The 26,233-nt window shown below is 49.4% G+C and overlaps 2 protein-coding genes across 3 annotated transcripts; one reads left to right on the forward strand and one right to left on the reverse strand.

Moving 5' to 3' along the window:
- Positions 1–669: 669 nt before the first annotated feature.
- Positions 670–13,046, reverse strand: LOC108942362 (AP-2 complex subunit alpha-2). Of its 2 annotated transcripts, XM_029252124.1 has the most exons (23): positions 12,678–13,046; positions 10,305–10,373; positions 8,852–8,994; positions 8,571–8,764; positions 8,235–8,364; positions 7,737–7,838; positions 7,512–7,620; positions 7,282–7,432; positions 6,891–7,059; positions 6,660–6,797; positions 6,398–6,580; positions 5,642–5,739; positions 5,312–5,543; positions 4,932–5,105; positions 4,553–4,717; positions 3,992–4,164; positions 3,513–3,595; positions 3,298–3,387; positions 3,098–3,221; positions 2,735–2,851; positions 2,535–2,604; positions 2,236–2,370; positions 670–2,134 (listed from the first exon to the last, which is right to left on the reverse strand). In XM_029252124.1, exons 1-23 carry the CDS (start codon positions 12,742–12,744, stop codon positions 2,057–2,059), a joined length of 2,994 nt encoding a protein of 997 aa, XP_029107957.1. In that variant the 5' UTR covers positions 12,745–13,046; the 3' UTR covers positions 670–2,056. The 2 variants fall into 2 exon arrangements, with proteins under 2 accessions (XP_029107957.1, XP_018621193.1); XM_018765677.2 differs by lacking the exon at positions 4,553–4,717 and having other exon boundaries at positions 12,678–13,042.
- A 6,722-nt stretch (positions 13,047–19,768) lies between these two features.
- Positions 19,769–26,055, forward strand: LOC108942210 (tryptophan 5-hydroxylase 1-like). The gene is made up of 11 exons (XM_018765361.1): positions 19,769–19,852; positions 22,095–22,232; positions 22,485–22,668; positions 22,799–22,899; positions 23,114–23,181; positions 23,486–23,682; positions 23,786–23,921; positions 24,204–24,330; positions 24,411–24,506; positions 25,616–25,749; positions 25,881–26,055. The coding sequence occupies exons 1-11, from the start codon at positions 19,769–19,771 to the stop codon at positions 26,053–26,055; spliced, it is 1,440 nt and encodes a 479-aa protein (XP_018620877.1).
- The last annotated feature ends 178 nt before the right edge of the window (positions 26,056–26,233 follow it).

Here is a 26,233-nt window from a genome sequence, read left to right on the forward strand (position 1 = left end):
AGCTCTATCTAACTGGTACTTTTCTACTTTTCTTACTAGCTCAGGTTCCTTCCTCTTCCCCGCCATCTACCATTGCCAGGATCCAGTCTGTCACACCCATCCCCCACCATTGACTTTGAATTTGGCAAGTCCCCAAGGTGGAGACATTTTGGGCTGAGTCCTTCAGATTAAGTGGCTCTCCAGGCCACCAGGTGCTTGCCAAGGAATGCTACCCCTCGGGCTGGCTAGTTGGGTGGGTCCCTGCAACCCTAATTCACACAGGGTAAACTTGGATTTTATTCATGCGGGTTCTTTATGGTACCTTCGCTCTATTTTCCCGCAGACCTGTTCACGAAGGGAGACCCTACACCATACAGGACCTCAGATGACACAGCTCTGGCGGTCATAGAAGCACGCAGGTGCCACCACCAGACCAAGGTGACGGGACCCTGCTGAAGTACATTGCAGTTACACACCTGTTATTTGAGCCTGTTCAGATGTCACTGTGTTTGTGGAGTAGGACATGAGGTCAATACTACCTCATTATAGGTAAACTCATGGTTTTTCATGGTGAAGTTTTTCTGAATTTCATGCAAAGTCTGACCTTAGCAATAAGGGCTTAACTCCCTGCCCTGAACAAACATCACGCTGCAGGTACTTAAGGAATGAAAACCAGGAAACAAAAAAAAAAAAAAAGTGATACGCTGAAGTTTAATGGGCTGGAATATGATACAGAACAGGGGAAGAAAAAAAAACTTTTCATGAAAGAGACAAAATGGTAGCAGTTGAAGGCACAGCAAGGGAAGGGAGGACAGCCCATGGTGAGCCGTCCTGTAACACCAAGCAACCTTCTCTGGAGGGGACAAGGGCGCAATCTTCTTGTGTCTCACAAGCACACACAGCTGTGAAGTTGGCTCCATCAAACCGCAGATCTGCAAGGATCCACCCTGCTTCTTGCTGAATGAAGTCACGCTCCAGCTCAAGCTCAAGTTCCAGGGCTTCACGCACCGATAAAGATCCTTCCTTGTCCAGGGAAACGAAACTTCTTGCACAGAGAGAGACGTTTCAGTGGCATGCTGACGTGGTCTATGAGAACGTAAACATTGCCCTTACATGTCTGAGAAGACCACCATTATCCCGCAAGTAGGAGCGCATCCAATGGAGAGCATGGGGGTGTCACATCTCTGGGATCTCTGCTGACTCACACACTGAGGAGGCACTTGATTATTCCGTGAGATGGAGGCACTTTTCCTCAGGGCATGTTTTGGTTGGGGAGGGGGGTCTCAGGGGGGGTTTAAGACAGACAGGAGAGTCCATTTGAATTCCCTGTGCTGAGGCTGTTCAACATGCCTGCACACACGCGCACACACACAAAACGTGCGGGTGGAGCTGCATGAGCCTTGAGGCACTTCTGTTTAAAGCAGCCCTGCACTCGTCCCTGGGAGAGCGTCGGCCTGCTAGTGCCAGGAGACACGGACTCAACGGGGGCAAATTGGCCACCAAAGCAACACAGAGGTGCACAAAACTTTGGTAGGAAATCAGCAGGTGATCAGGAAACAGGACATCTAGATTCAGAGGACAGGGACAGTCCAGAGGTCACTCAGGCAGGACAGACCCCATCAGAGACTCTGGGCACAAAGGCACGACGGTAGAGGCACCAGCCCAGGAGGCAAGCGGTGCGGCAGCACAGGAGCCACATCTCGACCCATTTGACCACGCACAGGGGTCCGGGGAACATCACCAAAGACCACTCTGATACTCGGAACCCCCTTCGGCAGGTAAGCAGCTGGCTATAAGGAATTAACTAAAGCCTGTTTCCAAAGCATGCACAAAAACACAGGACGGCCCGCATGCAAACGGTGAATTATTAGTAAGGCTAAGTGACAGAAAGGTACTCGTTTCATATATGTAAAAAAATAACAAAATTTACACTGTACACTGAAGCAATTCCAATGCAAATTTCAAAGAAATGTAAAGGAGATGAAGTGTACAAGGACACTTGGGTGGGCAGCGATGCAGGATCTGGTTCAGCGGGGCTCTGCGGCTCGGCTGATGCTGTGGCTCTCAACCCCTCCATCTAGAACTGATCTGAGAGCAGCTCACAGAGCCGTTGCGAAACCGTGTCCCTGCTGGTCCTCAGCGTCAGGCGGTACATCTGCAGGTCGAGCGAGAGAGAGGGAGTAGGACATATGTGTCTCACAGAGAAATGTCACTGAGGTGGGGAGGGGGCTGGGGCAGCACGGCACACACACTCACCTGTGCCTGTGTGTTGGGCTCCAGTCGCAGCAGGCAGCCCACCTGCGTCATCTTCGTGTGGATGACTCCGGCACCGACGAAGTTGGACGGGTTCGGATCCACGCGGTCCAGCAGGGCGACACCAAATCCAATGATCTGAAAGGCAGGGCTCCTTACCACCCACCCACTGCTCGCACCCTTCTCCTGTCTGCACCAACACCCCCTCGAGTCAAAGATGCCCAGTTTGGCAGCTAAATATGAAATTGTCATTACGGAACCAGCTGGCGCTGCTTCCCTCCATGTTCTCGCGTGAAACCCACCTTGGCTTTAGTGACCTCCGGGTCCATGGAATGCTTGGCTTTGAAGATCTTCTGCACCTCCTGCTGAGGCCTGAGGAGCACAGACAGGGTGGAGTGAACCGATCAGACACCCTTGTCCGCTTCACTATCCGAGAGCTCAGAAAAGGGGGCGGGGGGGCAGGGTAATGAGGAACAAAGGGGGCAGCAGAGCAGGGACTAACGCGCTCAGCTGTTTCCAGCGCTGGAAGAAGTCCTGTGATGTCATCTCCGTGGGCTGGAAGAACTTGTTCAGGGTGATGGGGAGCTTGACGGCGATGTTCTGCAGCATTCCACCATACCTGGGGGGGGACAACGGGTAATGTACAGGTGGGTTTGTCCTGTCAGATACCACCATGCAGTTATGTGCACCCCCAGCAGGCCACTCATTACCGCCACAAAGGGCATCTAACGTTCAAACACCTTCTAGCAGGAGAAGGCCACCCTCTAGTGGCTGACCAACAATACTGTCAAATACACCACCTCACCTTACCTTCCAAGTTCACTATTGAATACCTGAGAGAACACACTCGTGCACTCACACTCACCTAAACTGGATGTTAAGGATGGGCGCTTCCACAAACTCAGACACACATTCGATGTTGAGGACCTGCTGCAGCTGCGCTCCACCTTCCACAGTGGGGTCCGCAGGCTTGGAGTGTACGTTGAGCTGTTGGGACGCAGTCAAGGACAAAGACACGCACGCACGCACGCACGCATAGGGCGGTGCCGCGCTGTAAAAGGATATGAGTCTTTAGGGCGTCCTGGCAGATAACGGAAGGCGAGAAATTCAGGAACTGTGTTGAGGTTTTGTTGCCGTAGAAGACGTACATGCGACCTGCATAGCACGACATACAATAAACGACAACAACAGGGTTGCAGCGGTAAACATGCTGAGGACGGCACCACAAACTATATGGTACACCATGAGAATGGGCATAGTGAAGGGTCTGTGGTTCTCACCCAGGTTCTGTCTAAACTCTGACTTGAGGCCGATCTGGAGCAGTTGGTTTTCAAACAGGACGCCGTTATTTTTACACACAAACCTGCGTGGAGACAGTTTGTGAGCAGGGGGAGACTCACAGTTGCCCCCCAGGGGTTTCCTCACATTGCACAGGCTACTTCAGGCCCCACCACCTCCCACCTAATCCCAGCATTCCCCCTGCAGAGAAACACCCTGGGTAAGATACCATCCCATGCAAAACACTGATTCATTCCAGGTGAACTACAGTGAAAATAATGTGGTGAGGCATGAGACAAGGTCACCCCCTGGTGGTAGTGTTTTGTTTTCTTATTTTTAAACACCTGCCCCACACAGGCACATGTGCTCTCTGCAGACTGCATGTATGTGTGTGAGAAGATCCTAGGCCTTCCTGTTCCCTGCCACCAGCAGCTTTGTGTCCACAGGTACACCCCCTCCAAACACCACACTTGAAGCCCACCTGGAGAAGTTGTCATCAGCAACAGGCCCCAAGGGGGCTCCTGGAGCAGCGGGCACATGGTTTTCAGAGAACACATCCACCAGCAGGCTGGCGGCGGTTGACGACGTCGAGGCCGGTGTGAGGGATGTAGGGCTGCTGAGGCTGAGGAGGTCAGTAGAGGATGGGGGTGTGGCCTGTGGGTGGGGCCAACATGCATTGCATAAAGCAACTCATTTCAAAGATGGAACGACAGATACAAAGAGCAGCAAATAACAGCGCTGGAACAAAGCAGCTTCTCACAGTTCTTCATCACATCCCAGACTGAGGAGTGACCTACTCTCCTACAGTGAGACCGCGGCCGATCTTTCCAGCACCACGAACGTGTCCCGCAGTTCAGAGTACACACACAGAAAACTGCATTCCACCAGGGAGCCTGTTAGTGTTCAGCTGCTGCTCTGCATTAGGAAGGTGCAAGTGACAGGTTAGCTTAACAAGCCATACACAAAGTAGGAACAAAGGTGAAAGGTCAGAGGTCAGACACAAACAGCACCACAGCAGAGTCACTGCACGCAAAGCCAGAACCTGGAGGGTGGAGCCGGCAGGAGGCACTGTGGTGACAACGGAGGCCTGAGGGGGAAGTGGGGTGAGGGGGGCTGGGAGGAGGACAGAAGAGGAGACGGGGCGTGGTCGATTGGTGGGGGGCAGAGCAGGAGCCAGGAGGTCACGGATGAAGGAGGGGGCAGAGCTCTGGCAGCGCAGAGGGACAAAGAGCAGGAAACACTTCACCGCCAAGTTCTGCACAACAGAGTGTTTCGCATGTGACCAAATGATGAACTGTTGCGTATCAGAGTCCTCGTTTCATTGACAGGACTGCCCTCTGTGCGCACGCACACACACGCGCACACACACGCACACACACACACACACACACACACACACACACACACACACACACACACACCTTGGTGATCACGCTGGCTCCGAGAGGCTCCACACCCCCATTGACACTGGTATTCTTCTCCTTGCGGACCTCCTCCACGTCAGGCAACGCCCCCGGCCCCTTCTTCTTCTTCAGCTTGGCCAAAATGGAGGACTCGCGCTCAGGGAAGGGTGGCATCTCCTCCAGCACAGTGGCCTGGTGAGCAGGATGGTCTTGAACTGTGGGCCCTGCACTTTTACCACATGTCAGTGATGTGAAACATCCCAGCAAACCAAGCACTCCTCAGGACCTCAGTAAGCCAGCCAGATAGAGCATCAGCAGCCTGAACCACTGTGCCCAAAACCCACCTCCAGACCAACTCTCCTCCCCTTATGGCCATGCCCCTCCCCTTTTTGCCATACCAGGATGTCGGTGCTGGCGACGCAGCTGAGGCGCAGGTACTCGACAGCGCGCTGCTGCAGCTCCACGTCCGAGTTGCGGATCTGGCTGTCGGAGCGCAGCACCTCCTGGATGGTGCCCTTGATCTCGGGGAACAGGTTAATAAATTTGATGTAGGTGGAGAGCAGGAGGGCACGTGTCGGCACCGAGCACAGGTGGAACTTGGAGTGCAGCAGGTTGAACTGGACCAGGGGGCTGCCAGGAGGCAACGCGCAAACAAGGAGTTAGTGTGCGCTAGCATGCGTGCAGCACATCCTCACAGGCATTGGCACACGAGAGAAGTTGAAGTTCACCTGGACCGTGGATCCCCGGCGATGAGGTTTCCGAACTCTCCCAGGATGTACCCTCCAACTTTGAGCAGGTTTTCATGACAGGCTGGTGCTTGCAGAGCCTGGTAAGTGGGGTAGGAGGGACACAAGTGAACTGAGAGCATTGTGGGAGTTACACGAGAGCATTACAGAATGCGATGGGGGAACATTCCAGAAGGATCTGGAATCCGAGCACAAACCCGGTAATCTGAGGTGCTGGAGAGCAACAGGTTTCCTGTTGTTTCAGAGAGACCTTCCAGGGCATGGAGCTCAGTGTTTGGGACTGTTAGGGGCAGCTGGTAGCGCAGTGGTTAGAGCACCTACCCCTAGACCCAAAAGTTACAGGTTCACATCCCACCTCCTTGAGCAAGGTACTTACCCTAAAATTAGTCCAGTAAAAATGACCCAGCTGTATAAATGAGTAAATGAGTGTGAGTAGCTTATCAGTGTAAATTACTTCAGAGATAAGCATCCGCTAAATGTAATGTAGACTGAGGGGCAGACATGCAGAAGGGATGAGCCTAAGAGGAGCTTCTGAAGCCCTGTCCAGGACATCCACATCAGAACCGCAGGCTGGAAGGAAACATGCCTCCTGTGGCTAGGAGGTGTGAAATTCTTTATGTACTGACTGACAGAGTAACTCATTCCTCACTTTCAGACATCACAGTAAAATTTTGTACCACTGTGACCAGACAGATATTTATTGACTCATCGCATTTTAGTTTCTTAAATGTGTCTCACCTCAAACACGGTCTTGGCAGCGTAGCCCTGGACGTCGTCACGGTTGATTACAATCTGGATGACTCTGTACCACACCTCCTCACTCACGTAGTCCCCGGCGATGCGGATCAGGTTGAGGATGGTGTCCACGTACCACGAGTAGTCCACTGCGTACTTCTCAGCCAGGATGGCCACCTTCAGCACCTGCACATGTTTGACAGTGAGCACCTGGCAACGGCCAGCAGAGCCTCCGCGCTCCATACCAGGAAGCAGCGCTACTCACAATCTCCTCCCGGATGGAGTAGTCGGCCGTCTCCAGATAGTTGAGCATCTCAGCGACGATCTGCTGCGCGTTACTGCGGTCACACATGGCATACAGTAGGTCTACAGCCCGCTGCCTCACGCTGACGTCCCTCTCCGTCTGAATATGCACAGAACACACGCTGAGTGAGCAGGGCGCGTCGCTCTACGGATTTTTGAGACGGCAAGTGATCTTCAGGTCAACCGGAGTCACCTTGAGGGCACTGATGACCGTCTCCATGTGCGTCTTGACCGCCTCGTGGGAGAACTCGGAGCTCGCCAGCATGCACATGCTCTCCAGGGCCAAGTAACGCAGGTTGGTCTCGCGATGCTGTAGGAACTGGCCCAGCTGGTTACAGGCACGCACCAGCAACGTGGGCTCACTAGGGGGCAGCACACACACACATAAAACACTCACTACTGCTATAAGCAATAGGATGAGACACCCCACAGCTTCTTCACACACTTCCCACCTTCCTCCACACACTCACATCTCCTGATGTTAAAGCTTTGATGGCACAGTTCTTCATAAAGAGCACACCAGGACCTTCAGCAGCAGGTCACGCCCACAACCTGCGGGTCAAGCCTGTACATGCGGCACCCACCTGTCATGGTGGATGATGAGACTAATGGCCTCGAAGAGCACGGCATTCTTGGCGTTGGAGTGCTGCACCTTTTTGGACTTGGGCGGCTCCTGGGCTTTGTTCAGGATGGCCTCCAGGCACTCGGTGAGCCGACTGCGGATTGCCGCATCCTCTGTAGGGGACACCGTGGGCTCATTGGACTTAATGCCACAGGGGTCACTCTGCACCATCAGCCAGAGCAGCAGCCTCACCTGGGGGCGGGTAACACTGCAACAGCCGCAGCAATTTAACTGACAGCCAGGGGGCAGGGACAAAGTAGTAGGTGTAGTCCTGCAGGTCTATGGAGACGGAAGTCACAATCTGAGGGGTAACAAGGCACAAAGGAGCACAATAAGGATACACACAGCTAGTGTCATATTCTAGTCCACACTGATAGAAAAGGGGGCTGGGGGGGGGGGTTCCTGGGCACCACCAACCCTGCTGAGTCGGGCCACGGCTAGCGACACTGAGGTCTTGAAATCGTCCGGATTCTTCTGGGCCAGGGTGGTGATGAGGCTGGTGGCGGCGGTCACCACACCCTGTGAGGAGCAGAATGCCCCGGTCAGCGAGGACCACCAGCATAACTAACACTCTGGTGCTCGAGCCACATTTTCTCATTGAGCACAATCTGTCCCAAACACAACTGTCCCTGTGAGCAGCTCTGGCTCCTCCTCCCACCAGGCAGTGGATCTCCTCTTCATCACACAGCAAGCAAACCTTGCAGTACCCCACCCGGAATACAAATTCCACAGTAACATACACAGTACGGCTGGAGTCTGGAGGGGACAAGAGCTACGGAGCATCACGTGGGAACTCAGCAAGGACTTAAGGAACTTTAAAACTTTTACTGTGCTAATAAATTGCTAAAATTGCAAAAGTTCACCACGGTATTGTCAATTTGAACACCGCCTAACCACCCCCTCAGTGAGGCGTACCAAGTGCTGGTCGTTGAGCAGGTGCACCACACGGGACGTCCACTCGCCCATGGGTACCAGGTCCGGCGAGGTTCTGTTGAGCCGCAGCAGACAGAGGGCGGCACTCTGCTTTACGCTGTCCATGGTGTCCCTGCAACACACCACCAACTCTCAGGATAAACCAGCAGTCACATGGCGAGGGCTCGACCACACCCCTTCCTCTCAGGTCACCTCTGCCCCAAAGCGCACACTTGTTTACAGACAAGAACAAGTTTCAGAGCCGCAGGGCATCGCAAAATAAACATCTGAAAACAGGACTCGCAGCCCGTCCTCACTCGGGGCAGAGCAGTAGCTCACCCGGCCACCAGAATGCGGGGGACGTCGGCAGCGAAGGCCTCGGCCATCTCCCTGCTGCCCACGTTGGCTATGCAGTGCAGCGCCAGGTTCATGAAGGTGGGGTTCCTGCTAGCCAGGTCATTCTTGATGGCGTTGTTGATGAGACGGATGAGCTCGCTGTTGGAGTTCACCAGCACCGAGATGAACAGGTAGCCCTGGGATCGGGGGGTGGGTGTGATTAACAGACCGGGACCCGGCCCTCACTGTTCCTGTGAACGCATCCCCCGACCCCCGCCACTCACAATCTGCTTCTCCGTGTACTTGTTGGAGCTGAGCAGGTTCACCGCCTCCATGTGGCCAAAGTCGATGTCGTGGCCCAGAAGGAAGATGAAGAGCAGCTTGCACACATACTTCTTCTTGCTGTAGCCATCCAGGGCCTTATCTCCTGCAGCACAGGAGAAGGCAGGAACATGTGTGTCAGGGGGGAGGGGCCAGTACAACACAGGCAGCTGACATGGAAGGTGGGAGGAAGGAGCCAATAGAAATGAACTGAATGGGGTTTAAAGTGCTGAAAAAGAACACACACAGAAACATAGTTTGTGCTAATCATAGTATAATAAAAATATTAAATACAAAAAAAGCTGCCCACAGGGTTTCAGGAGGATGTCTAATCAATCAGCAACAGAAAAAACAGGGTGGGGCCTGTTCATCTTCCCACTATCCCTCAGCTAGACCACAAATATCAAACAGATCCAGATTAAAAACAAGCTAAAAATATCGGTGGGAACACCCCACCCCCGCAGTCATGACACTGCCACCCGTCCTGCCACTCAGGGACTGGGAACTCCGCTTGGCACTTGGACACACGCAGCCAGATGATCTGTCTAACACCACTGTTTGGACAGCAGGAAACTCAACTGCACACAGCAGGGGTCAGAACCCAACACCCTCTGAGATTCTCTGCCTCCTCCAATGTTACAGGGACAGGCATATTAGAGCACGATTTCACGGGGGTTTGATCCCAAGGTCAAACAGGTGAGGGGAAGGAAAGTCCGGGAAAGAGAGACGGTCTCTCCAGCTAGTGGTCCAGCAGAGGAGCAGAGCTCAATGGTATTTTACTGATGGACTGCAGAGCGTCGGCACAGGTGAGTTTGGACCCGATCACTGTGACGCATGCAAACGAGTGAGAAAACAGGACAACTCAACTAGTGACACAGACTCCTAGGAGGGAATGAGAACATCCTAAGTCCTCTGTAGTCGTCTCTCCTCATCCCTCAATCACCTGATTCTTCCTCTGTCTTTGTAGTTGAGAAACATGCAGAACACAGTGAGCTGCAGCGTTTGCGCCGTGCTGTACTGTACACTGTACTCACAAAACGGTGTGTGTCTGTGCGCACGGAGCATAACCACAGGAAGTTCTTGGGAACGAAGGGGAGAGCATCTGATCTGATATTTCCTGCCACAGCTGACGACTCAGCATCTTTGGCTTCACTTCCTCTCCGACTGACCTCCCTCCCCCGAAACCCACCCCGACGCTGGTCACCAGTGAGCACTGTTCCAGTGACCTTCCTTCAATCCACAGAGGAAACACTGAGCTCACCAACACTGAGGGAAAGGGGTTTCTCACTGTAAAGCTGCAGGTTCAACTCCTAAAAGTGAACTGCTACTGCAGCCTAAAGAAAAGTATCTTCCCTGTGCAAGTAAACAAATCAATGCAATTAAACAATCCTCAAGTAAACAAATGAGTGCATTTACCTTTGAACTTGGAGCGGATGTTGGCCAGCTCTTTGTTGATCCGTTTGATCTCTGCTTCTTTACTTTTACCTGAAAAACACAGTAAAACCACCTGAGCGTGACCGTAGAAAAGCAACAGGTTTGAGGGGAGCAAACCGCCGACCACACAGTCCCGAGTGAGTGCACCGCCCGCCTCGCACTTTCCAGTGATCAACAGACATCCTGATGTGTAATAATCAGAGCTCCTGCACCCTATCTGTACCGATATACCACAGTTTCACTCCTTTATTACCGATTCAGTTCCTGGAAAACACATTATTCACACCCTTTTTCCATCTCATACTCTGGAATCACTTCGGTGGCAACTGGAAATCTCCACTGACCCTGTGGTTGGACTATAACAGCTCACTGACCAACATCCAAACACATCCAGAAACAGCTCAATTAACCAGTTCACTTGAAAATAAATTAAACCGGCAGCAAGGTAAAAAGCACAGTAAAACTCAAAATTGTGGTTGTGAAATACAGGCAACAGTCAGCCAAGTCACATAAGAGCGCATGGGGCAGAGCTTACAGAGATCATTGAACCCAGAGCACCACAAAAACGTCTCATCACATTAACCATCTCTACAGCCCAAGAGGTTCTCGCTCTCTCGCCATGGCGATGCAGCATCATTAGTCAAGTTTCCAGAAACAACTCTTCTAACGACTCAGCAGGTGGATTTGAAACTGGGGCAGACAGAATGACATCAGTGACAGAGAAGCCCACCTAACCCCTGGACTTTGGGTCAAAGAGCACCTACTCACTGGAGTCCCGTGTAACTCCATTCCAGCACTGTGATCCCACACATTTTACTGTTACTTTCATCCAGTACAAGAGCAGCATCAAGGAAGGATCAGCTGGCAGGAGCCCGGCAGGACATGCCGCAGCATGTCATGCCCGACTCAGGGTGTCCAAGCATGGGAATGCAGAGCCACACAACACCGAACAGCTTGCAAGGTTCCAACATCGAGGGTTCGCGACTCAGGCAGAACCCAGAAACGTGACGTCACAACCTCCTCCATACAGCTGCGATCCTGCGAAACGACAAGATCGGAAGAGCTCGCTTGACCAGCCGCTTTGGACCGCATCCTTCCTGCAATCCTGACCACCCCAACAAGAGTCAGCCCATTTAACTCTTCACTTGATCACAACATAAACCAAAGGGAACCTCCTGCCCCTAGACTAGTAACAATACTTATATGGGAACCAGAGGTGGCACAGCAGGCAGCTCTGGTGCCTCATAAAATCCAGGCTGTGCGACTGGACATAGGTTTGATCCCCACTCAGTCTCTGTTTGAGTGGGTTTCCTGGGTGTCCTGAATTCCTCCCACACTTCAAAGACATGTGTTTCAGTTAAACCGGTGACTTTAAATTGCCCACAGCGTTTGTGTGTGTTTGCACTGCTCTGGTGTGTATAAATAAGTGAAATAAGGAGTTTAGTGCAATGTATCCAGGACTGCAAGTCACTAAAGGTTTCAGATAAATGCTACACAGTAGCCACTGTATTTGTGCTTTTGAAGAAAAGTCTGCTAAACTAAGAAAAGTAACTGAAAAGGTTTAGCTTTCCACCTCTGTATTTACTATTGCCTTCCTTCCCAGTGCTGCGTTTTCACGTATCATTTAGCAGCATGAACATCATTCTATCAAGTATCGCCAGCAACAACTAGACCAGGGTGACAGTCCAGTCCCGGGGAACCAATGACAGCAATTACGGAAATCGCGGTCACGTGACCAGCAGGCGTTCCGCTCGCCTGCACGCGGTCGCTGTCCAATCAACGGAGGCGATCCGTGACGTCACGTCGCTGTCCTCCGCGAACAACAACCGCTGACTGTTAACAAGTCTCCCCTGCTGCGTTCGCTGGTCTGAGCAACACGCCCAGTCCGCTGTTATCCGACAGCCGATGGGTGTCGAGTCGGACCTTTCCACCGAAGGCTGAATCTGAACGCCCGCTAGAGGCTGTACTCAGAGTTCGCGTCCTTTCGGAGATATACTACTTCTCTATCAGAGCAAACAACACGCTGAAAGAGCTGGCACGTTATTTTTAATTGATATGCTAACACAGCGGAGAGCGCGAAGAGGCTAGCCCTAGTAGGCTAAAGCGCTAGACTAGAGCTGACACAGGGAACGCCTGCTAACACATCATGCTAACCTAACGTGCTTGTTTTCCCACAGCCGCCCGACCAGCGCGCCCGGGGAGGAGCCTCTCTCCAGCCAGGCCTGCTCCGCATTCCCCACCTCAGGAGTCACTCGTCCCCTCCACTCAGCAGCAGGTTCACATTTTTAGCACAGTCGAGTCGTGTGTGACCACCTCGACAGCCGAAGCGTTGTGCCGCACTCGCCCACCACTCACAGTTCCTGATGTCGGAGATGAAGACCGCCAGGCCGCGCATTCCGTCTCCCTTCGACACCGCCGGCATCTTGTCGCCTGTCCGAGGTCCGACAGCGGCGGCGCTTCACGGAGTGTCTGTGGGAGCTTCCCGAGCAGGGAGGGGAGGGGCGGAGGCGGCGCGCACTATCTCTGTCACTCACTCCAACGTGGGGGAACGTCGGATTCCTCAGTGCCGGGAACGCGCCTAGGAGGCTCACGGGCTCGAAGGCTCGGCTTCGTAGGAAACGCGCTTCTAACCCCGCCCTCTTTTGACATGAGCCAATCCGCTCAGGAGCGCCTGGCTGGCAGGCGGGTTGTTCTCGACAGAAGTACGTAGCTAAACCCCGCCCTTTTCATATACCAACCAGCACCCGGAAGAGCGCCTCCCAGTGCTCGATTCGTTCTGCAGCTCATCTCGCTCGCGCATCTTGACGCCTGTTACGAACAAACAGAAACTGAACGCAGTCGTCGTGTTTCGAAATTGAGCATTCTTCACAACATGTAACAAGCTGATCTATTATAAAAAAAAATCAGACGTTTGTGTGTTTCTGTGCTGATCCTCGGTGCATGAAATACACCCCTAAACTAAAGTAATTATGTATGTAACTTAGTGCAATTCATGTCTTAGCGCAGTGCAGTACGTTCAACTCGATGATGTTGCTCCTGGACCACACTGATCCCCCGGAGCTTCGTGCAGCAGGATTTCCACAGTTCAGTGAGCCCACAACATTGGTTACAGATGAGCTCAGGAGAACAATGTGTTTCACCCCACCGAGAGCAGAAGGGAGGAGGTTTACAGTAAAAGGCAGGACTCATAAGTTGGCTCCGTCCGTGTTGTTGTTCTCAGCACAGAAAACCTACGAGATGTGATTCCACACCGCTGACACATAAAGGACATTTATCAACGAAATCTGTGTAAACATGTATTGCATGGATTTTAAAAGTCGTGACTCGATCATATATATTTTTGATTTTTTTTTTTTTAAACTAAGGTAAACATGATGGGACGGCGCACGGCGCTTCCCATGACACGTTTCGGCGGGAATCCTTCACCAGAGTACCCGGATGTTGCGAACACTGCCATATTGTATACAGTTCTGAGGTAATAAACTGAGAAATGACGTCATCACCAGTGGGCGAACAGCGTCAGATGGCAATGATTTGGCAGTCGTTTTGGCAAGCTGATGTGTGCTCTCCCATATCTTTACATAGTTTACATAAACAATAGACAAACCGTGGTTCACTGCAAAGCTCAAACAGCTTCGTCAGGCCAAAGAAGACGCCTACAAGAACGGGGACAGAGTCTTGTATAAACAGGCCAAAAACAATATGGCAAAGGAGATCAGAGTGGCTAAGAGAAACTACTCTGAAAAGCTGAAGAAACAGTTTTCAGCCAACGATCCTGCGTCGGTGTGGAAAGGCATGAAAGACATCACAAATTACAAGACACCACCCCCCGGCACCGTGTCAACTCAACAACTAGCCGACGATCTGAATGAGTTTTATTACAGGTTTGATAAACCCTGTCTCACACCCTACACCCATTCAGACCCTCTCTCCACCAATCACTTGACAACTCAAGTAACCCCCACCTCCCCCCCCTCCTGTACCTTTGATCTGCGAAGAGGAGGTGCGTCGGGTCTTCATCAAACAGAAGACAAGGAAAGCACCAGGCCCAGACAGTGTCTCACCGGCCTGCCTAAAAACCTGTGCTGACCAGCTGGCCCCTATCTTCACAAAGATCTTCAACAGATCACTGGAGATGTGCGAAGTTCCTTCCTGCTTCAAACGCTCCACCATCATCCCCATCCCAAAGAAACCCAGAATCACAGGACTTAATGACTACAGACCTGTCGCCTTAACATCTGTGGTCATGAAGTCACTTGAAAAACTGGTGTTGGACTACCTGAAAGACATCACTGGACCCTTGCTGGACCCCCTGCAGTTTGCTTACCGAGCAAACAGGTCTGTGGATGATGCAGTCAACATGGGACTGCACTACATTCTGCAACATCTGGACAAACCAGGGACTTATGCAAGAATCCTGTTCGTGGACTTCAGCTCAGCCTTCAACACCATCATCCCACACCTCCTCCTGTCCAAATTAACCCAACTCTCCGTGCCCACCTCCATCTGTCAGTGGATCACCAACTTTCTGACAGACAGGCAGCAGATAGTGAGGCTGGGAAAATTCTCATCCGAAACTCGCACAATCAGTACTGGAGCCCCCCAGGGATGTGTGCTCTCCCCACTGCTCTTCTCCCTATACACCAACGACTGCACCGCGAAAGACCCCTCTGTCAAACTCCTGAAGTTTGCAGACGACACCACACTCATCGGCCTCATCCGGAATGGCGACGAGTCTGCCTATAGACAGGAGGTCCAAGAGCTGGCTGTCTGGTGCAGTCATAACAACCTGGAGCTGAACACGCTCAAAACAGTGGAGATGATCGTAGACTTCAGGAGAAACACCTCAGCATTATCCCCACTCACCATCATGAACAGCACTGTGGCAACAGTGGAGTCATTCAGGTTCCTGGGCACCACCATCTCACATGACCTGGAGTGGGAGCCCCACATAGACTCCATTGTGAAGAAGGCCCAGCAGAGGTTGTACTTCCTTCGTCAGCTGAGGAAGTTCAACCTGCCACAGGAGCTACTGCTGCAATTCTACTCTGCAGTCATTGAGTCCGTCCTCTGCACCTCTATAACTGTCTGGTTCGGCTCAGCTACAAAGTCTGACATCAGAAGACTGCAGCGGATAGTTCGGACTGCTGGAAGAATCATCGTCACATCCCCCCCAGCTCTCCAAGAACTGCACTCGTCCAGAGTCAGTAAAAGGGCGAGCAAAATCATTCTAGACCCCTCACATCCAGGCCACTTCCTCTTCGAACCCTTGCCATCTGGCCGGCGCTACAGAGCACTGTGCACCAGGACAGCCAGGCATAAGAAAAGTTTCTTTCCTCAGGCCATCTACCTCATGAACACCTAAATCTCTCCCCTAGAGAGTAAACCGTGCAATACATAATGCTATTTATATTTATAACTATTTATCACATTTCTCTTACACTCCCTTGCATTTGTATCTAGCGACTATTTTTGTACTATTTTTGTATATTGGGTACTTTATATTTTTAAATATTTTTTATCCTTTGCTCACATACTCTATCTTCTCATCTGTGTCTTGTCACTGGCATTCTGTCTGTGCTGTGGTAGTTCCTGTCACCAAGACAAATTCCTTGTATGTGCGAACATACTTGGCAATAAAGCTCGTTCTGATTCTGATTCTGAAAGCTGATGTGTGCTCTCCCATATCTTTACATAGTTTCCATAAACAAAATCCAAATCTGGGTTGAAAGCAGCGCTGTGAAGCTCTTTCCCCAGGGTAATGACAACAGCGTAACAACAGTGAAACTGAGAACACCAATGAAAATGTGCAGCATGCCTGCATTAGTAAGGGCTCAGCTTATGAGGCTGAAACTGCAGTGTGAGCTGGGAGTATGTGTGTGTGTCCACCCTGGTGCCCTTTGTGCCCCTCATTTGGATGACCTCTCCCCACCACTGCGGTGGCCCTGTCTGGATGTCTGGGACACAGCAGGTGTCCTCAACGCCATGGAAGCTGCTGACACTAAGACCTCGATTCCCTAATGAGTCACAGGATTAGTTCCTCTGAGTGGTCAGTGAACCTCACGAACTCTGGGCCATTCCCTTTGTAGTCACACATCGTCTTTCTTTAAGGCGTTAACATGATATTGCAGGTCCGCTTACCCACAATTCTCTTTTCTGACGCTGAGAACAGCTACGGATATAATCTGCTATCAGTAACACTGTTCCTTTTCATTTGTGACCAATCTTACGCTCCGCATAACGGGGAGGTACGGCCTGAACCGCCGTCTCTTAGCTCACCGTTTTTCTCCTGCTCTGCTGAACCGGTTTCTCCTCTCCAGCTCGTCCCGCACATCCAGCCTCTGCTGCGTCAACATGCGCCACTTCTTCGGGACCAGCAGCTGCACTGTTAAGCAATAAACAACTTTGCTGCCGTTGTGGCTGCAGCCTTCAGTGGGAGAGAGCATCTAGAGATGTGGCAATAGGGCAATAAACAAAGTCCACAGCCAGCGTCCGTCCGTCCTCTGTGATGGAAGCGAAAATCCAAGAGAACTGGAAAGCCATCTCCTGTTTTATGAAGGCTCCGGGTTTGAATCTTTGCTCCTGCACTTGCTTGACCCTTGGTCAAGATATTTACCCTGAACTGATAACGTAAACATGGGGGCGGGTGCAGTGGCGCGGTGGTTTGGACCGGGTCCTGCTCTCTGGTGGGTCTGGGGTTCGAGTCCCGCTTGGGGTGCCTTGCGATGGACTGGCGTCCCGTCCTGGGTGTGTCCCCTCCCCCTCCAGCCTTACGCCCTGAGTTGCCGGGTTAGGCTCCGGTTCCCCGTGACCCCGTATGGGACAAGCGGTTCAGAAAGTGTGTGTGTGATAATGTAAATGTGACCCAGCTGTATAAATGGGTAACTTAACTCTATAAGCTGTTCTGGAGAAAGGCACACACTCAGTAACAATGTAGTTTGGTGCAATACTGACTTGACTGTTCGCTGTTTCTTGACCCCTCACCGGGCAGCTCTTACGTCATTGCCTTACAGATGTTCATACTGTACGTGTCTCAACAGGACATAGTAGAATCTGCTGCACTGGTACATGGTCTCCAAAGGGTGGCAATGTTATCCCTGTGTTGCTGGGTGACCAGCAGATGAGCAGTTCCAGTGGTGAGATACATTTTCCAATAGCAACTTAAAAAGTTTACACTCACTCACCTCTGATAGTTTTTATAAAATTGCTTTTTAGACAAATTTATTCATCAGTTTGTTAGTTGAATTTTTTCCAGCCACCTTCCAAACAGAAGCCGATGTTATTTTACCGTGTTGTTTGTACAAACTCTGGGATGCAGACATCTCCTTAAGAAGTACGGTGAACTGTTGGTGCTGTGTGTGTGTGTTGATGTAGTGTCCATGCACAGCCCTACCCAGTGTGTGTTGAGTTCAGTAATACAAGCGTGTACCACACACCCATTGCAGTGGAGCAGGAGGAAAAATGTGTGAAGGTTGATTGTAGCAGTGAGAGTGCGTTAGAGGATAGTGAAGGTGTCTGTACAGTAGTGTGTTTCATGCCAGCTGTGTGTGTTCTGTGACAGTGTGTTAGACCTGAGTCTCCCAGCTCAGACACACTGTCCTCAAATCCACTGATTGAAGTGAACAGAACTGGGCCAAAACACCTGAGAGACCCCCAGCAGATGAGCATGGCTTAGTCCTGAGATGACCGAGTCAGCCGGTGGGAGGCTGAGCAGTCCAGGAGGTGTCAGTGCTGTAGACCGAAAGATATTCTTGTCCACACACCCCACTGGTGACCAACGCTGAAGTGTAACAGTGACTAACGAACAGGCCTGCAATGAAGTCCTTTCATTGACATGAAGGGTTTACAGCATTGGAGCTAAACTCTGAACTGCTGAGACTCAAAATGGACAGAATTTGACCTGTGATTCAGAGATGAGCCACAAGGGCGGCGCCATAGTCAAGGTGAAGCTGAGGCAAATGGTATCACTGCAATCCCAGTACACATCTTCATCGCTGATTTCCACATCACTTTGCCAGGGGCCCCAGGTCCATGTTTGTCACCAAGGGCTGAGACATGTATATCTGCAGGCTGAGAGATGTTTCTGGTAACAGCCAAATGGAAGGCCTATCTTTGCTACGCTTTCTTTCTACTCGTTCAGCTACTGGAATACGTACCTCCGCTTATACGCAATAGTAAAGAGACTTCCTGCACAACCACAGCCAAACCCCCCTTACAATGCAATTAGGTTTTAACCCGTACAGTTCTAAATTAATTCAATGTTTATATTTAATGAAGAAACTTGGTGTGGCTTGAAAGTAATCATTCCTTTGGTGCACAGTATTACTTTAACATGTTCAAACACATATAAATTAGACTGACTGGAGATACAAAGATGGTTAAAAAACCTCATATTTACACAGTGAACCATTTTTCGTTGCTGGACTCTGTCCCTGAGACACCCCTCACCAAAGGACACTGTATGGAGACCAGTGAGGGCCATGTGCACTTGTATACTAACAGCATTCCAACATAAATTCTCACTAAAGTTATTATGGTCATTAGCCTTTATGATTTATTTATTATCATTTGAAAGAAACACAAACCATGTAATGATATGCATGTATAACAATATGTATTATAATATGTTGGAAAAGAATCTCCATTTTAATTGATATTAACTATTGAGTAACTCTAATGTGATTAACTGTAAAAATAAAAAATGTTTAAAAAAGTATCTAACATTAAACAAGACAGCAGGGTGTTAATCCCAGTGAAAGGTACAGGATTTTACTGCCGTTCCTGTAACTCGCTGGGCACAATCGGCTCAAGCACTTACACCAACGCCTCACTATAAAAGGATGTGGCCTTTTTCATTGAATAAGATTAAAACTAAATTAAAGCGGCTGTTTAATCACATCACAATTTTCACTTGCCTTCATCAAAACCAAGTGTTAATTTGACCATTTTATATGAATTTGAGCATGTACCGAAATTGTCATGTGTAGTGTGTATTATAATAGGGGCACATGGAAGATTTTACAGTACAGGAACTGAAGGAGATGAACAGACATATTTCTTGTTGATTATGTTACACATTGGGCCAAATTGTTAATCTTTTTTCTTTACTTCTAGCTGCAGAAATAATGAAATCTGATGTATTGTATTAAAGCCCAGTGACGCCAGCAATAGGTCTCATTTTCCATTTGCTCTGGTCAGAGATTATGGCTCGTGCAACTTCACAGAACATCCCCCCAACCACACACACACACACACACACACACACACACACACACACACACACGCACACACACACACACACACACACACACACACACACACGTTCCCCTGATCTCAGTTCATAAATACAGCCCCATTAGTGCATGACTCACATCACACTTTGAAAGAAGCTCCTCTCCTGGGCTCGTGCAGAAGTTCAGACTCCATAAGAGGGACCAACGACTGCCATGGACTCCAACAGGACTCCTACACAGCGCAGGGGAAGGTCTTTCGACTTGACGTGCTTCGACGAGAAGCATCTCAACAATGAGGTGAGAATTTAAGTCTTTATTACTCACTCCTCTTTCACATTGGATTATATATATTCAAGACATCCATTTCCTTAAGAAAAAAAACCACTAATGGCCGATAATTGTGTTCATTATGCTGTAAATGTGCACACACTGTACTCTGGTTTTCACATGAATTCAGCATTCAGATGCAGAAGAAGCTGCAGGTCATTGCTCACTTCTCCTTCAGATTAGACTCTGTAAGCTGGTTTACTAATCTGTCTCAGTCCTCTGACAGGTCACTTGCGTCAGGCATTAAGAAGGTCAGGACTGCGTGATATACAGAAAAATTATAAAAATACAATAAGGCATAATTCATCAGCCATATCAGGGCGCAAGAATGCAATACGATACTAAAGGTTTTAAGATGATGTGAAAGACAAAGTCTGAAGTGCAACAGGGAACATCTGAAGTGGATCCACCGAGGCTTCACCATAGCCGTCCTGAAGAAGAGACTGAAGAAGACACTGAAAATTCACACGGGATGCCAAAGAGCGTAGTGCAATACCCAGTGCTGTGGACTCTGCAGAGTTTTCAGTGACTCCTCTCGGGAACAAATACCAGGAGCAGAGCCTTTCGTTTCTGCCCAAACTCCAGTTCATAAAATATATGAATTTAATGTCATGTTAGATTAAGATTATTGGCTTCAATAATAGGCTTCAGTGTTGACAGAACTGGATTACTTATGGGAAGACATTTTCAAGACACTGATAGAAGCAAGATGACAAGGCGTTGTACGGGGAACTGAAGTTGAGCTGTCCAACAAGTCTGACTTATCCAGAAGATCTGATTTGTCTTGAAAGCGCTGACTTTTCCAGAACAGTAGATTTGTCAGAGTTGGCTTGTCATCAGATTTGAAGAATTGACCTGTCCAGAAGAACCATCTTCTGTCCAGAAGAGTTGACCTTTCAGTAGAGTGGGCTTGTCCAGAAGAGTTGAGCTGAGGAGAAGGGTTGGCTTGTCCAGCAGAGCTGAGAGGGGAGTCTGCAGATTGACTCTGCTCATCCATGTTGTCGGCAGTCCTGCTGGCGGGGGCACGAGGGCGGTGTCACCTGCTTTTCCACACTGCACCGCCCATGGTTGTGCAACAAATGGTTGGTGCCTCCATCTAAAACACCGTACAGTCCTTATTTGACTCTCCAGGTGTCTGCAAGACTTTTTTTGATGTTGTCATTGTTTCATTTCTGCTGAAAGAGTTTGTTACTAATACTGCTATTGATTTATTATATAATTCCTTACTTAATGCCTTCATATGTCTCTGACACCTTGTCTTCTCACTAATTGGTTGCTGCTACATTCAGTTCTCTGAAACGTAAGAGGAAAGTCCTTGTCCTGCTCGGTTAAAGAGTCTAGAAGCTCTTTATAGGAGCCTGTGGTCAGTATGAGTGCAATACCGGTGGGAGGTGCACGGACCAGCATGCACAACCCTAGAGCAGTAGAGTCTAACACAAGAAAGAGCATAGTTCCATCTAGGTGGTAAAGCAACTTGTGCATCCTGGTCACACGTTGCTGACCCCATACATTTACATTTATTCATTTAGAAGATGCTTTTCTCCAAAGCGACATACATCTCATAGAAAATACAATTTGTGCATTACATGAGGAGAAAGAGGTATAGCTGCAGACGTGTGACTCTTAAGTACAGTTAGTTTGTTTCCTTCACCATATGCACCAACATTCGTACAGTCATCAGCTCTTTACTTGACCCCTTGCTTAATCCGGATTGATGTAATTGGCCAAGTGCTTGGCTCAATGGTTTATCTCTGGATTAAATGCACGCGACTTGTCCTAAAGAGCCACGTTCATTCTACCGGCAGCGTGAACCTTAAATAATTGACAACCTTTTTGAGTTAACAATGGAACGGTTTGGCTTGGATTCACAGCCAGTTTGTTTACGGACAGCTATTTATTGTTTAGATATGATGACGTTTAATGAGCTTTTCTGAATCTCCTTGACAGTCAGCACTTTTAAAATCCCTAACGTTTGTTCGCCATCATGTTTAACTGATTCCAAAATGGATTTTGAAACTATTAAAACTTTCCAGAGCTGATTGGGAAAAAAGTATAGGCCAAAGCCCAGATCAAACTTGGCACCAGACATCAGATATAAATTGAAAGGCTGCAAGCTGCCTGTGATGATCTGAAAACTCCTCCCCAAGGCACATCTGTCTTTATATTCTTTTGTGTTATATTTATGTGATCACATTTGTATTTATCCAAACAGATGAACAAATTCACCTTCAAGAAAATCGATGAAAACAAAGACAGTAAAAGAGTCGTGTGTGAAAAGGGCCGGGCGACAGTCGTCTTTTCCCTTAAGAATGAAGTCGGGGGGCTTTTGAAGGCCCTGAAGCTTTTCCAGGTACAAACAGTTCTATGTTGGCAAAAATATTAGAAATAAAATGCCTGGGAGTTTATACTTTCCTTTCTTTACACTGTTTTTTGTCATTAAATGATAAGTTCGGATCTACTTTTGAAAATGTGCATTTTGCAGTTGTGACCTCATGGCCTCTCTGAAATTAATGTCACATTAATTACTCATCCATGGTAAATTATACCAGGTTGTGTTGCAGCTAAATTCAATCAAGGAGTAATTACTTCATGTTTCTGGCAGGAGAACCACATCAATCTAGTTCACATTGAGTCCCGGAAATCAAAGAGGCGTAACTCAGAGTTCGAGATCTTAGTGGACTGTGACAGCAATCACGAGCAGCTGAACGAAATCATCCAGCTGCTCAGGAAGCACGTGACTGAGGTGGACATGGACTCTCCAGACAACTCCTGCCTGCCTGAGGAAGGTAGAGGACAGGGAAAGGGATGAGACTCAGTCTTAGGCTGGAGTGTCCTCAGATGGAACACGGTCAGAAAACAATACAGAAAGCATATTTAGTTTGGAGGAAAAGATGTGACACCTGGTTTGTGTTTCAGATATGGACAACGTACCCTGGTTCCCAAAGAAAATCTCTGATCTGGATAAGTGCGCCAACCGTGTGCTCATGTATGGATCGGACCTCGACGCGGACCACCCGGTGGGTACCGTGGGTTTTGCCATCACTTTGCAAATACCAGCATCGCGCGCAATCGGTACCAGATCATCTCCAGGCGCGTCTTAACACTGAGAGGTGTTATAGCTGGAGCCATACCCTCCACCTGGCCTCACTCTAACCTGAACAGGCGTTAACAGGAGGCTCTTCTGATGCGGACAAGGCTGTTAGGTTGAATGTCTGGTGTCTCCTATTTCAGGGTTTCAAGGACAATGTCTACCGCAAAAGGAGGAAGTACTTTGCTGATCTGGCCATGAGCTACAGGCAGTAAGTGGAGCATAATTTAAGGAAAAAGTCCACAGCTGTTGTGTTTATTTCATTTAGGTGCATAACGGATGAATACTCTGAATTCGTTTCCCTTCGGTCTGTCTACCTTTTAATACAGCAAGACACAATTTCACCGGACTTATCACGCATATCCTCTCAAGGTTACACCATTACGGTGGCCCCGACTCATCAGTTTCCAGCCTCGATCAACTTATCTCTGTGATGTCGGAAGACACATTAGGCTTCTATGGGTAGATTCCATCCTAGCGGCCTCCTCTATAAATGTCATCTCTCTGCCTGTCAGTGGAGACCCCATCCCTCGCATCGAGTTCACCGAGGAGGAGGTGAAGACGTGGGGGGTGGTGTACCGCGAGCTGACCAAGATGTACCCGACGCACGCCTGCCGGGAGTACCTGCAGAACCTGCCTCTGCTGTCCAAGCACTGTGACTGTAAGGAGGACAACATCCCTCAGCTGGAGGACGTTTCACGCTTCCTCAGGGGTGAGACTGGAGAGACCAACACCTGTTACCATTGAGTGAAACATAACTGGGATTGTAATCTCAGTGTGGGAAGTACTTGTGCGTATATGTGTGTGTGTTCCAGAGCGCACGGGCTTCACCATTCGGCCTGTGGCGGGATACCTCTCCCCTCGGGACTTCCTGGCAGGCCTGGCCTTCCGTGTGTTCCACTGCACCCAGTATGTTCGGCACAGCTCTGAGCCGCTCTACACCCCGGAACCGTGAGTCCCCGAGTCACCTCCACACACAGAGCCCCTCGACTCTGCAGTGACTTCGTTCCACAGGGACACCTGCTGGTGTATCACATCTGCCTTGTTTGAGCTGTGTCATGTTCCATCTTCATTTAGTCCACTGGAGATGCCCATTTTACAACTTATTTTATTTTATGAGACCACCAGCGGGCTCACGGTAAAGCTGTCATGAGTATGCACAGACACTGCGGCACAGTAAATGCAATAATCACTGTAAAATAATGCGTGCGTTTTTGTGTGTGCCAACCCCAGGGACACATGCCATGAGCTCCTGGGCCACGTGCCACTGCTGGCAGAACCAAGTTTTGCTCAGTTCTCCCAGGAGATCGGTTTGGCTTCGCTGGGGGCCTCTGACGACTCCATCCAGAAACTGGCCACAGTAAGTGAGGTTTGGACACTGGTACTTGGACCTGGGGCAGCTTTCCTGCAGTACTGATGAACATGTGTGCTGTGTTGCAGTGCTATTTCTTCACGGTGGAGTTTGGCCTGTGCAAGCAGGAGGGGAAGCTGCGAGCTTACGGAGCCGGACTGCTGTCCTCTGTCAGCGAGCTGAAGGTACCACATTTTTACAATTAAACTTAACTGAGACATCTTGTGCTTGTTAAATTATAAGCTATAAATTATAAGCCTTTCATGCAACATATGCACCCGGTTGGACCCCATTGCTTTGCTAGTATTTAATAACACAATGTCTTCAACAGTTTTGCATTACATTCAGAATACACACACACACACACACACACACACACACTGGTTGAAACTACTTGTCCCAAGCGAAGCTGCGGCAAACCGGAGCCTAACCTGGCTGGAGAGGGAGGGGACACACCCAGGACGGGACGTCAGCCCGTCGCAAGGCACCCCAAGCAGGACTCTAACCCCAGACCCGCCAGAGAGCAGGACTTGGCCAAGCCCGCTGCGCCACGGCACACCCCACATTCAGAATACATCACCAGCCATTTATTAACAACATGTTTCACTATTACTATAAATTTATAACATCATAAATGGTTCATCCCGACCTTCCAGCGAGGTGTAAAGACACCTGGGGAGGATTATCTTCCAGCAACTATACAATCACTACGGTTTTATTTCATACCCGCTAACATCGGATGGGTTTCATTAATAAGAAATCTTGCAGCACACACAGTGTTAAACCGTTAAAATAATCATTTAAAAACAAATGCATGTCTGTTTACATTTACATTTATTCATTTAGCAGACACTTTTCTCCAAAGTGAACTACATCTCATAGAAAATACAATGTGTGCATTACATTACATTAGGAGAAAGAGACATAGCTGCAGATGTGTGACTCTTAAGTAAAGTTAGTTTCTTTCACCATATGCACCGACGTTCATCACACAAGTAGCTGCATAAAATTTTACCAGAATATTGTCGACTCCTAATCACCTTCCTAGTAGTTTTTTTTTTTTTTTTTTGAGATATATATTAACATTTATGTTACATAGGAATGGCTCTGTAAAAAACTGATGCGAGCATGATCATGAACAATTATACCTTACATGAACTTAGGAGATCATGGGCAAAGTGAGACTGGAAAAGATGACTTTTAAGACCCTTTTTTAATGTGGAAAGAGATTCATCAGTGCAGAGAAAATGTTGCAATTTTGTGATCTAGTAACATTGCAAAAATGTTCTTACAGCATGCCCTGTCCGGGAACTCGAAGATCCTACCCTTTGACCCCAAGGTCACATGCAAGCAGGAGTGTATGATCACCACCTTCCAGGACATCTATTTTGTGTCCGACAGCTTTGAGGAAGCCAAGGTCAAGATGAGGTTTGTGTCTTTGTCCAATGCTTTCAAGCATCTGAGGTCTACGATGCATCAGTGTGTCTCTTCACCGTCTGTGGCCCCTGTGACCCTGCTGAATCCACGTGGTGATATCTCTCACTTTCCCCATCCAACAGGGAGTTTGCCAAGACCATAAAAAGACCGTTCACAGTTCGCTACAACCCGTACACACAGAGCGTGGATGTGCTGAGGGACACGGCCAGCATCCACAGCGTGGTGGAGGAGCTGCGGCACGAGCTCGACGTCGTAGGCGATGCGCTTAGCCGACTCAACAAGCAGCTGGGCGTCTGAGCCCTTCACCTTGTCCCATGATCCTCCTCCAACCCTACTCATAAATACCCGCTCAGACTCCTCCATCACTCCATCTTCCTCAGTTCCATCTGGTCCCCAGGCCGGTGACGCACAGCTGAGGGCTGTGTTGAGGATTCGGATCTTAGTCACTAACTAAGGACATTCATCTGAGACACAA

The sequence above is a fragment of the Scleropages formosus genome, chromosome 5, assembly GCF_900964775.1.
Source record: "Scleropages formosus chromosome 5, fSclFor1.1, whole genome shotgun sequence".
Taxonomy (NCBI): domain Eukaryota; kingdom Metazoa; phylum Chordata; class Actinopteri; order Osteoglossiformes; family Osteoglossidae; genus Scleropages; species Scleropages formosus.